The sequence below is a fragment of the Phodopus roborovskii genome, unplaced genomic scaffold, assembly GCF_943737965.1.
Source record: "Phodopus roborovskii unplaced genomic scaffold, PHOROB, whole genome shotgun sequence".
NCBI lineage: Eukaryota > Metazoa > Chordata > Mammalia > Rodentia > Cricetidae > Phodopus > Phodopus roborovskii.
The window spans coordinates 34695179-34708763 of NW_026126480.1; the positions used below are offsets into that span (position 1 = coordinate 34695179).

General features: G+C 41.4%; 1 protein-coding gene across 2 annotated transcripts in view; it reads right to left on the reverse strand.

Annotated features, from left to right (window-relative positions):
* Xpo6 (exportin 6) overlaps positions 1-13585 on the reverse strand; it is a 103867-nt gene that overhangs the window by 54596 nt on the left and 35686 nt on the right. For both annotated transcript variants that reach the window (XM_051192914.1, XM_051192913.1), the window contains exons 3-5: positions 11309-11421; positions 10291-10488; positions 2176-2335 (exon numbers count right to left, since the gene is read on the reverse strand). In XM_051192914.1, the coding sequence (XP_051048871.1) occupies positions 2176-2335; positions 10291-10488; positions 11309-11421 (471 nt within the window). The remainder of the gene's footprint in view (positions 1-2175; positions 2336-10290; positions 10489-11308; positions 11422-13585) is intronic.

Sequence of the window (13585 nt, forward strand, 5' to 3'; positions counted from 1 at the left end):
TCCCTCTAGTTCTGAGATTGTCTTCCATCATTACAGCCACCCTCTGCCCATTCATCACTTAAATCTCTAATCTTTCCTCTAGTTCCCTCGCTGACGTTCTCCTATTTCACTATCTACTGTGGTAGCTTGCTTCTTCCAAATGTCTCCCAGCCCAAACTCATTCTGACTCTACACAGGAGCTCTACTGTTACATGACAAGGATTCAGAAAGCAGATAAAGAATCCAGTCACAGATCAGTACAGCCAAATACTTCCTGGGTCATACCACTTGCATACCCCAAACTCAGCTCTTTACCCCTCCAAATCTACTATGATCCCTATTCCTTCCTTACCGAGTAAGCAGCACAGCCCACAAAACTTGGTATTTGCCTCTATAAACTCCCTCCCCAGCTTTACCTGATCAAGTCTTCCCCAATACTGACACATCCATCTGCTGCATCTTCAATACACACCATCCTCCTTCCCCACCTCCACTCTGCATTTCACTGCTAAATTTCAACCTTCCCTTTCCACAGACTGCTACTTGTCTGTCCCTCCCATCTCCACTCAGATGTTGTATGTTCTAGGTAGTCTTCCTAACCCTAAGTTTTACCTCCACACAATACATCAATTACAACTCTTAAAACATCACTTTTTAACTGTTTCCTTGCCTCTTCCACAGACAGAACTTGTTCTGATCCTCTGTGTATCTTTACAGGGCCTGGCACATATCATCACCACAGAAGCTCATAAAATGCTCCTGAAGGCCAAGTGTGCTGGCTTATACCTTTATTTCCAGTGCTTGGGCAACAAAAGCAAGTAGATCTCTTTGAGTTTGAAGCTAGCCTGGTCTATACAGTGAATTCCATGCCAGACAGAGCTACATAGTGAGACTGTGTCTAAAAGCATACAAACCAAAAAAACTGTCCCCTCCAAATATTTATTATAGCATGGACAAAGCTAGAGAACCTGTTAAGTGAAGAAAGTCACACAAAAAAGGTCATACGGTATATGATATAATATGAAAGGTTCAAAACAGACAAATCCCTATGGACAAGAGATAGATGAGGGACTAGAGAAGAGAAGAATAGAGACCTCTTGTGGACTCAGGGTTGCTTTCTGAGGTAATGAAAAAGCTTTTGGAATAAAGGCAATGGCTACAAGACTTTCAAAAAAAACTTAAGCCCCTGAACTACCACAGTTTAAAGTGGACATGTGCACGTGTCATAGATCTGTTCTCAGAATGTTTTGTATCCATAGGCATACACTGCAGGGTAGATGAAAAAGACATAGTCCCAACTATAAATTTATGCCCAGTTGATAACAGTAAGTTTACATTCTGAGGTTTCAGTTTCCATTTGGGATTCAAGGAAGGATGAGGTGGGGGGAGCAAGCACACAACAAGTTCACCATCATTAAGCATTCTTTCAAATGTATTTTAAAGTACCCACTAGATGCCAACCACTAAAACACATACAAGGGTGGGGGAGGATGGGGATGGGATTCTGGATATTCAAATAGGAAAAGACACAAGATGAAACAGCGCCTTCCCACTACAGACTCAAGCAGCAGTGACTTCTGGGCACTTCAAGGGCCTAGTGGCCAGCAAACTGACATCCCAATGTTTGGGAGGGTCTCATCACCTTCCTGCCTCACTTTGTGATAAGCCTCCCCTTTTCTTCCCCCTCACAAACTGTAATGAGATTCTGATTAGATAGTTGGGATGAAATGCCACATACAACTACAACCTAAGGCACATAGGCCAACACCACACCTTGTCTCATTTTTCTGAGGATTTTTTTTTTTTTAAATCTTGCTACTCCTACCTCTCCTAATCTTAAAATCAAATTATTTGAAATAAAGAGTTTGACACCTACCTACTTAAATTACACTATCAGCATGTGAAATCACATTCCTACGACTTGGCGTGTGTGTGTGTGTGTGTGTGTGTGTGTGTGTGTGTGTGTGTACACATGTCATTAGTCACATAATGAGGACCAATTAAGAAAAGACAACAAGAAAATTAAGTTAAAAATCTCCTGTGAGGGCTTAGCATGCACGAGACTGTGGACTTGGGGCTAGGAAACCACCACTAAGTTCTTGCCACACTTACACTCAGTCAACAATATCTAGACTACTTTGGCTCTGCACACCTGCATCCAACCTGTCTCCAGGCACCACTAAGGCACACACTCACCTGTCAAGAGCCCAAGCACTGTCTGCACCTGGTCCAGCAGCAGCTTCCGCAACTCCTCCTTCCGAGCCACACTGAGGTCCTCACGGGGACAAGCTAGCTCTTCCGAAGTTGTTTTCAACATGATCAGCCCAAGGGGGGTTGTCACAGGGGACTGGATCAACTGACAAGAAAAAGGAAATTCTGAGCAATATAGAACTAATGAGCTACAGGGAGGGCTAGTAAAACTCTTGGACAGACGACCTCAAGCAACACTTTTGACAAAGAATTTAGAGGATCATTCATGCAGCCTTGTTTCACTGACCACTCAATTTTATTCTCATGTTAGAGTTAAATTTTATCAGCAAGAATTTTAAAAGCAGCTGGAAACAATCCTCTCCTATACCAACAGGACAATTTTTACACAAGTCTAAATTCCCAGCCAAGGTTTGGTTATTTGCCTAATAACAAAGAGATACAGAGATACTCATATACCAAATGACAAATAATTCTGTCATGGATTGACCACATGTATCCTGGTGGTCTTTTAAGATTACACTACACTAGACCTATCATCTGGTAGGTTCACTATAGTGATAGGATAATAAGGTAGATTATGATATCTACTCGTGAATGAGAAAAGTTTTAAATAATTTACATTGGTAGGGGGGGATTCTTGCCTATCGAAACAAACTCAAAGTTGTTTTTGTTATACTATATGTTTCTATTTCTTTTTAAGATAAATTGCATATTAATACACATTCAAAATTATTTTTGTTATATTGTTTATATGTTCCTACTTTTGTTTAAAATATTTTGTACTAATACAAATATATATGTAAATATATTTCTACTTCTGTTTAGGATAATTGTATATTGATGCAAATTGAGGTTATTCTTATTATGTTGCATTATACATTTCTACCTCTTGTTAAGATATTTTTGTATATTGTCACAATTTTGAGATCACTGTCCTTATATTGTACATCTGTTCACAGCCTGTTTATTTTTTTATAATGTGAATCTTTAGGTCTTAAGCTATGTAGGTTAAGAAGAATTACAAGTTAATAGTCACCCATGTTTGTCAAACTTATAGTCATGTTAGCTAGGTTTTCAAGATGCTCAGAGATATATTCCAAATACATAGGCAATCTTCAAACACTTCAAAGACCTACAGAATATGGTGTTTAAAAGTTTTAATATCTTACAATTCTTTTGACATGAGGCACGACTGTTCCTGGCAGTGCCAATGCACTCCTGAGAGGATGTTGGGCAGCAACACTCCATATGGAATTTGTTTTCTTCTTGGCAAAACTGACCTGTTGAACAAGAAACTGCCCTTGCCTCGACTGCTGACAGTAACTATGCTGTCCAATCTGGACCAGCAGGACACAAAGAAAAGCAACTGCCAAATTTTGCCAAGACAGAGAACAAATTTTCCTGCTTCTGAAAATGGTCTGTCAGATATTCTAAGCCTATAGCCAAAATTGGAGGCCTCAATGTTGCAGAAAAACATTGGGTGACTATTCAGGCAGCCAGCTGTTTCTGTTATTACGTACATTTTTTGGAAGTCACTTGCTTGAACATTCTGCTTAATTGGGTAATATTACTTTCTTTCTCAGGTCTTTGATGAGGTTGAAGACTAGACAGTTACAGTTTTCTCGAATCTTAGCTAAGCACACATTAGGTACAAAACTTAGATTCTTCAGGAAAGTACAACTATAAGAGTAATTTGCCAATATCCTATTGTCTGGACAGCTAGAATGTGTTTCTTACTTGATCTTGTTCTTGTTTGTAGTTTCATTTAGGTTATTTATTACTTTTTCTTTCTTCTGGACAATACTTGATAATTGTTCTTATTGTATGTAGTTTTTATTATGTTAGAACTAAAACCTTCCTTTTTATTTTGGAATAAAGGGGGAAAATGTGGGAATTCAATCCAATAAGCCAATGGTGATGGGGTAGCTTAGCCCAATGGGCATGGTCTTCTCTGGAGGTACAAGACAGGCTAAAATCAAATTGAGAGAGAAGAGGCTTAGGCTCCCTTGGAAGGTGGATGGATGGCAATGAGCACCTGTGGCTTGGTGGATATCCCCATCCCCCTTGGGAATGAGGGGGTGGTGGGAGTGGTATAGTAGCTAGACCCATGGTGACATAGCAGCTTCATTCTATCTTGTGAGTGTAGTGCACTGATTTGCCTTTTAATAAGTTGTAATGTGACCCCACTGGCATCCTCCTTTTAACCTTCTCTAAGCCTGTGTGGAGATTTCTGGGTTCACAACTCAACTAAGCACTTACTTTTTTCAAAGGGGAGGTTTTAAACCTTGTGTATATTAGTGTTTTGCCTATGTCTATGTCTGAGCATCATCTGAGTGCCTTGTGCCCTCTCAGATCAGAACAAGGAATCAAATCCCCTGGAACTGTAGTTTACAAATGGTTGTGACCCATGGTATGGATGCTGAGTCCTCTGTGAGAACAACAGTGCTCTTCTTATCTTATCCACTGACTATCACTCTCTCCAGCTCTTAAGCACTTAATCTTCACCTGCCTATAATGTTAGCACTGGAAAAGATTAAGATCATGAATTTGAGGGCAGCCTGAAATACACAGCAAGACCCTGGCCAAAAAAAAAAAAAAAAAAAACAGAACAGGAGATGTAGCTCAATGGTAAAGGGGGTTCATCTAGCACTGCATGGCCAAGGTTCCATAGGCAGAAGGAAGACATTCTTCCTGAACTTTTTTGTTTTTTGGTAATGGCATAGACTAAACACACAAGACTTGAAACATAAAGACAAGGTCACTCTTACTGAGCATGCTAGCATATGCTTTGATCTCATCACTCAGGAGGCAGATAGTAATGGTTCTCAACTTGTAGGTCACAACCCAAGGCCATTGGAAAGCAATATTTACATTAGAATTCATAATCGTAGCAAGATTACAGTTATAAAGTAGCAATGAAAATAATTTTATGATCGGGGGTCACTATAACATGAGGAACTTTATTAAAGGGCCACAGCATTAGGAAGTCTGAGAACCACTGGTTTAAGGACAGCCTGGTCTGCATAGAGAATTCTAGGCCAACTAGGGCCACAGTCAGACCCTGTCTCAAATAAACAAAAATAAAGAAGAAAGCAATCATTCTTGCTTTTTCTCCCTGGCTGCTCTTGAATTCAGTTCTGGTTGGCTCCCTAGCTGGAGGAGGAAGGAAAGAGCTGGCAAGAAGACAGAACAGGGAGGAGAACATTTAAACCATACAGTTCAGACAGGGACAGAGCTTGTCTGGGCTAACCCTCTCTGCGCCAAATCTTACATGATTACATGTGATGGAAATGGTTACACTGCATGTGAAATTAACCTGTACCGATCCAGAAGACTGAGATGCGAAGCCTCAGACCTCTACATACTACCCCACCTTGCTTTTTTTTTTTTTTTTTTTAAATTATGTGATATCTCTTTGAGCTTTATGTGGCTAAACCATCAGCTGCCCTCCTGGATGATGAAGCTTAGCTGTGAGCAAACCAGTAACACCTTGGGACACTTCTCCCTGACCAGAGGAAGCAGCCCAAGCAGATGGAGGTAGGGACTTCACCCCGGCAAAGAAAGCTCTCAGGCCACCAGATATAATGATGACCACTGATCCATCCAGAACTGGACCAGTCTTCTCAAGTACTCAGATGCATTTTTACCCGGTTCCCTTTGTTGCTGGCATGACCATCCTTGTGGCTAAACCCTGACTCTAGGGCATGAGCAAAGTTTGGGAGGGACAGCCCATCCAGCACCACCCAAATCCCCAGTGTTGGAAACACTTCATGACTCAGCTTCCTCTCTGCTGGTCCCTGTTCTTTCCTCTATGCCTCTGATATAAAGCAACTGTATTTTAAGGAACAGATTATCCACCAAACTGGCCTTCATCATTCTTCCTAGCCTCTCCTGGTTTGTCAATTTAGTCTGAGTAGTGAACAGTTTTCTGGTTACCCACTAGAGTCAGCCACGGCACGAAAAACCACCTACAACAACATCTTCCTCATCTCTGCCATTGTTTTCATCGTCACCTGGCTGGTTTCCTTGCCCTTCTGGCTCCTGCACTATACCCTGTTATACCTACTGGATGGATCTCTCTCTCTCTCTCTGTCTCTCTCTCCTGCCTTTTTTGCTACTACTACTTCAACATCACAATGGGATTGACAGATGCTATGAATCTCCTTGGCCTACCTCATTCTACACATGGCCCACAAATTCCTAATAGAAAGCTGGTAGATGAACACACTTCCAGAGAAAAAAATGTAAAGTTCAGAGGAGAAGGAGGCTGTAGCTGAGAAGCAAAAAGCAGACCCCTACCAATGGCCACCCATCCTCAATAAAAGCCATTAAGAGTGGTTAAAGAGGTGGCTCAGCAATTAAGAATATATATATAATGCAGGTCTGGAGAAATGGCTCCATGCCTAAGAGCACTTGCTGCTCACACAGAGGACCCAGTTCAGTTCCCAGCACCCCTATCAGGTGGTTACTAACTGCCTGTAACACTAGTTCCAGAAGATATAAACCCAAGGGTATCTGCAACTCACATAGGTACATACACATGTACACCAATAAAAATAATAAATAAGTTTTTAAAAGAGTACATATTGTTCTTCCAGAGGACTTGCGTTCAACTGCCAGAACCCACATCAGTGGCTCACATCCCCCTGTAACTCCAGCTCCAAGGATCTAACACCCTCTTCTGGGCCCCTGAGGGCGCTTGTATTTGTGTGTATGTGCACACACATAAATTAAAACAAACAAACAAAAACCAAACCAAAATACCCAAAACCATTAACAGTAAAATTTTCTCTGAAATGGTTCCTCACCGAAGTATCAGGTACTAGCTGCAGTTGTATCTTGGAAACGGAAACTCCAAATGTTTAATGAGTACAAATTAGAAGTAGTTGCATTCTACTGTAAAGCAACTGGAGTAGCTGACAGGAAAGAGGAGGCCAGAGAAAGCGGCTGCAGCTTTAAAGATAGCTGAGCAGTCTCCAGGAAGTACCCTTTCTGTGGGGGAGGGCCACATACCCAGTCTCTGAGCCTCAGGAAGGAAGATGCTAAAGTCAACATGAGAAGGTAAGGTGGCACACACCTTTGAGTCCGGCACTCGGGAAGCACAGGTAAGTAGATCTTTGTGACTTCCAGGCTAGCAGAGCTCTATGGTGAAATTTTGTCTCAAAGAGCAAGAGTTAAAGAGCAACACAGGATCAACTAAATTAACTAAGAAACTAAGGCAGTCTTTCATTATTGCTCCCACTCCCTGTAACCCTTTACTGGAAAGAACTGGAGAAAATGTGTAATTTTTCATCTTTATTGCTCTCATATCCAGAAAATCAATTAATTAAATATATAATTAAAACCCTGAATACAGTTTAGATTCTGTGTTTTACTTTAATTTAGCTTTTGCATCTGACTAAGCAGACAAGTACCTCTGGTTTCTAGTGAACCTGAAAAGGTTCAATAGTTTTTACTACACACCCTATCAGGAAGTAGCCACCCTTTCCAGCACTTAGTAAGCTGGCCTTAGGCAAAATATGTCCAAAGGTTTGCTTCAATAGACTTCAGAAATCTGAAGAACAATCTTACAAAAAAGGTGTGCTGACCCATGAACTACAGGGTAGGGAGAATTACCGTCAGTTTCAACGTATACTTCCTTTTCCAGTGACCTAGAAAGGTAGGAGCAATGCAGTGCTCTAAGTTCGTTCTGGGTATAAGTTATCACAACATAAACTGCAAATTTCCCACCAACTATAACAATTATATTTTTGACTGCAAATAGATCAGGATAGAACTGAGTCAAAGAAACTTTAGATGGATTACATAAGGACCATTGACAGTGGAATTTATTCTAGAACCAGTTTGGTCTTATCAATCCCTAAAGAAAGACTTGCTTTACTGCCACTATTAGAAATGCCAACAACTGAGAACAATTACCCATGGCCAGACTGACTACTTCACAAGTGCCACTGATTAGTTACTTCACATGGGTAGCAAGTGGAAAGCAATGTGACTAGCAAGGACTCTGAAAACTGTATGTTCCAACCCTTTAACTTGACAAACAAGGCCCTTGAGTGAGTTAAAGAGCCTTTACATGGCTGACAAAGACTGTTCTGTGTTTTACTAACACAACTAGTCCACCAGGGAGGAGGGAGCCTTTGACCCCTGCTGAGGGATGTTCTCTGTATATATGTTTCTCTTATTGGTTGATGAATAAAACAGTGATTGGCCAGTAGAGGCAGGAAGAAAGGAGGGCTAGGAGATGAGAAGGATGCTGGGGGAGACAGGAGTGAGACTACGAAGGACCATGTAAAGACTGAGAAGACAGAACAGGACAGGCATTTTCTGGTAAGATAAAACCATGTAGAAATACAGATTAGTCGATATGGGTTAATAATTAAGACAGAGCTAGCCAATAAGAAGCCTTAGCCATCGGCCAATAGTTTATAAACTAAGTCTTTGTGTGCTTATTTGGGGCTAATCAGCTGTGAGATCAGATGGAACAAAAACCTCCATTAACAAATCCCAGTACCAGGGAAGCAGGAAGATCTCTGAGTTCAGGGCCAGCCTAGTCTACATAGTGAGTTCCAGGACAGCCAGGACTACAGAGTGAGACCCTGTATCAAAAGGAAAAAAAAAAGGGGGGGGGAGGGGGAGAAAGAGGGAGGGATAAGCTTTAAATTGCACACCAGTCTGGGTAGCACAGTAAAAGTCAGCATGTGCCAATCTGTCCAGGTATGATTCATCCTTTGTCTTGTGTCCAGGTGGTACAGGCTACTAACTATTCTATTTTATTATTACTTGTTATTTTAGTAATTTATGCTATGCCCAATTTATAAACTGAGCTTCTTTTCATAAGTATGTGTGTACAGAAATAACAGTATGCGCAGGTTCAGGACTACCAGTGGTGGAAAGCATCTAGACATAGGCCAGGACCTTCTGGCCCCATCTCTACTGGGCTCAAAGCCTCCTTCCCAACTAAATTCTGAAAGTACTGAAGGTCTCCTTGCACCCCAAACCTAGTGTAAGTATAGCTTGTAAATGGCATAGTAACAGGCAAGCCTGGGATCATGCCCAAGGACAAGGGACAAGTGTGACAGTTGCCCATTGCTATGGCACCATCACATTCATGGCTAGCACAAGGCTGGTGTTCCATATATTTCACCTCCATAAATCTCTAGATAATGAATGAATCACTGTGTGAAACAAAATGAAATATAACATTTTTGTGTCACTTTGAGACACACACAATCTGAGAAGCAATATAGATGCTCAATGTTTATGCTACCACATCATCTGAATGGGTTTAGAGACAGAAGACAAAATGTTAGAAAATGATAGTTCTGGAAAACCCTAACCTATAGTTTAAACTCCTCCCTTCTAAAAGCCCTGCAACAGTCACTAGCCAAAGCCTCCTGGCCATCACCCCAGGACTTTTCCTCTGTCCAACATATCAGACCATAGCTTGACTCAGAGCCTCCCAACAGTGGTTGTCCTGTCTCCTGCCCTCTCTCCTTACCCCTCTACAATCCAGACTCAAACAAGACTCAGGATTCCAACATCAAAGTGTGCCTCATGTTCGCCCCCAGGTCTGGCAGCACTCACCTATATAGCACCCAAGAAGCTAAGGCAGGAGCATCACAAGTTTGGCAAGACCCTATCTCAAAAACTACAACACTAAATAAAGTAAGAGAAAAATAAAAACTACTTTTCTTCAGTTCCAAAGAACTATGAAATAAAGGAGAGACCCATCCCTAGCCATGCCTCACCACTCACCTCACAACTCCCAAGACTGTGTAACACACCTCAGTAACACACATTCCACAACAATTTTCCTAAAAATGGCTAGTTTTTCCTAACTCAATTCAGAAACCACTGGAACCCTCCTCCTTTCACCTCAACACCAGGGTTAGGAGCTAACAGAGCAGCTAGACTTAATCTTCTTCCTTCTCCTCCACTATGCAAAGGCACAAGAGCGAAAAGAAAGCCAATGTACTAATCCAGCCTGCAACACTTACTACTGAAGCCCTAACAACTAACTCTAAAACTCAAGGCAAGGGATACAATCACTTCTACAAACAAATAATTGATAACATAGTTTCCCAGGTAGAACCTTACCTGTAAAATATTAGTGAAAAAGTCATGGTAGAACATGGGCCAATCTTGGCGCCCAATATCAACAATAACTTTGCAGAGTTTGTTCCGGATAAAGTAAGGTAAGGTTTTATGGTGAGCCAACAGAAGTTTGGGCAAGCAACTACGGATTTCCATCTTATCCTGAGATGGGACCCCAAGCCACATTTTATTGATCAGATTCTGGGGAAAAAAAAAAAACTTTAATGAAATGTACACAAAACAATTGGTTTTTATTCTATAGTTGGCTATAACATGTCACACACACAGTTTAGGGCATTTAACAAAAGAGAAATACAAATATTAAAATCTTCAGACACAACAAATCCATCTCTAAGAAGAGCTACTGAGTGATTTAAGATGTTAAAAGTTATATGTACAAAAACTTGTTGTTATATCATTGTCTCCAACATGTCTTACTGGGCAATTGGCCACAAAAAGTGACAGAAACAACTGTGACGTCCAAATATAAGTGAAGAAGTCAAACATGACAGCACACCCCTGTAATCCAATTATCTGAGAGACTGAAAAAGGAGGGCAGAGAGTTAGTTTGAAGGCAGTCTGAGGTACATAACCAAGATGCTACTCTCCATGATAAAAATGTGATGCAGTCACTTCTGTGAACAGAAAGGAACATGAAAAGAGTTTGATGTGAGCATGCACAGAAGTCAAAGCCTGGATAAGAGCATGAGTATGTCTGTGGTTTGAAGATGATGGCAGGGCAACCATTCTCAAAATGTTTAATTATCTTTATCTTTCAAATGATAAAAGGAAAAGAAGTAAGTCACCAAACACGACCTAACAGTACCAGAAAGCAACCACCAACCCAATCTGTTTTGGAGTCATGGACAGAAAGTTGTGGCAGGCAACCAGACAAGGGTGCAAATGTGGGGGTGGGTCAAGCTGCTGTTCACAGTCATCTGTACATTAGAGGGAAAGCTGGTGCTCATGGTCTACAAATTCACTATGCTTTTCAGGGCTATGAAATGAACCAACAACTTACCTCAAAAACCGTTAAGCTGTACATCATCACATAGTCATTCCTTGTGCTGGACAGAAAATACAAGCAGAATCTCCAGGCTCCTACTTGCTGGGCAAAGTTATTAAGAAGCTCCTCTGGAAACGGTAAATAGTAACAAAACAAGCATAAAAATACATTAAATTAATACAAGACCAGGCCACCATCATTTTGAAAACACACATACCTCCCCATATAATGTAAGTGGTGCCAAAAGACAAGCGCAAAGCCAGGCACAGTGGTGACGCACGCCTTTAATTCCAGCACTCTGGAGGCAGAGGCAGGTGGATCTCTGGAAGTTCGAGGCCAGCCTGGTGTACAGAGTGAGTTCCCAGACAGCCAGACGAATCACCAAGCACCCCACCCCTGTCTCAAAAAACAAACAAAACAAAACAAAACAAAAAAAAAAAAAAAAAAAAAAGAAAGAAAGAAAATGAAAATGAAAAAAATAAAGAAAGAAAAAAAAAAGGCACAAAACCCAGCTGAAGGGATTATACTGTTAGTACTCTTAACTCTGGGGGAACCATCAACACAGGCAGTATACCCTGACATCTCAAGGCCAGTGACTTTCCTAAAGATACCTTTTGAGGACACCGACCTATTGCTCAAGCTTTTATTTAAGCTATATGTGGGAGAACAATCCTTTCCAAAATGTAAATTATACCAACTAGTCCCTGCAAGCATAAGCCATACACACCACCATGTTCTTCAGTGACATCCATACTGTTCACACTCATACGACATGAAGGCTAGAGAATCAGGAAGAGAAAACTAACATTCCCAGCAGCCATGTGGTGGTTTCTCCAGTTCCAGAGAACTGGACACCTTCCTCTGGCCTCTAGAGGCACCAGGCACGAAAGTGTACACAGACATACATAAAAGCAAAATACACATAAAATAAAAATGAATAAATCAAATATATCTTTTAAAACAAAAGAAAAAATAAATAATAAGATTTAAAAATAATAATAAGACACAGCCAGGCAGTGGTGGAATACACCTTTAATTCCAGTACTCAGGAGGCAGAGGCAGGTGAATTTCTGTACATTCAAGGCCAGCCTAGACTACAAAGCAAATCCCAGGACAGCCAGAGCTATTACAAAGAGAAACCCTGTCTTTCGAAGGAAGGAAGGAAAAAAAAAAAAAAAAAAAATTGGGGGGAGGGGGCAGGGGCAGCACAACTACATAAATAAAACCAAAAGTAAGAACCCTGAGAATTCCCAGAACAGCTGACTGTTATCCAGCCAATTAAAAGAACACTGACAGCATAAACAAAAAAAGAAAAAAAAAAATCACAATTAGCAAGCATTAATTGCCTAACTACCCACCATCACCTGTAAGCACAGTGCTTGTTAACCACCTTGATCCATGCACTTCATGGACCCTGCCAGAAGCCTGGCCTGTGCAAGGTCACCATGAATACACTGCAGCTCACTGTTCTGCCTGTCTTGCAACCCTGACTCATACATTCTACAGAAGGGGGGGCTTTAGAAATGGTTCATCAATGAGCAGTGGTGGCACATGTCTTTAATCCCAGCACTCAGGAGGCAGAGGTGAGTTCAAGACCAGCCTGGTCTACAAGAACTAGTTGCAGGACTACACAGAAACCCTGTCTCAACCCCCCCCCCAAAAAAAAAAAAAACAGAAAAAGAAAAAGGGAGGGAGGGAGGGAGGGAGGGAAGAAGGGAGGGAGGAAGGGCTCAGCACTGACTGCTCCTGGAGAAGACCTGGGTTCAATCTCTAGCATTCACACAGCAACTCATAAATTTCTACAACTCCAGTTCCAGGGGATTCCATACCCACTTCTAACTTCCTCCATGTACATTGTATACAGATATATGTGCAGGCAAAACACTCATATGTAAAATAAAAGTAATCTTAAGTCTAAAAAATTCTGTGAAAGATGATGTCATGTCCTAATAATTAAACAAAAGTTTTTATGTAACCCAGAGACACAAGCAAACCAGAGAATGTGAGTTATAGCTGGAATTGCCATGCTGGGCTCAAGTCAGCTGATCCCTAAGCCTGGTCCCAGCAAGTCACTGCCCTACATACTGCTCCTATCCCTCCCCTGATAAACACAGCTAGCCTCATGCCTCTCCACTGCCTCCTCTATTAATCTTTTGAACACTATAACTTACCTGGCAGGCAGGTGGGTAAAAGGGCCTGATTAAGACACAGCCTCCCCAGACATTGGTGGCAGCGCATGCGGATCTCTGTGAGTTTGCGGCCAGCCTGGTCTACAGAGCTAGTTCCAGGACA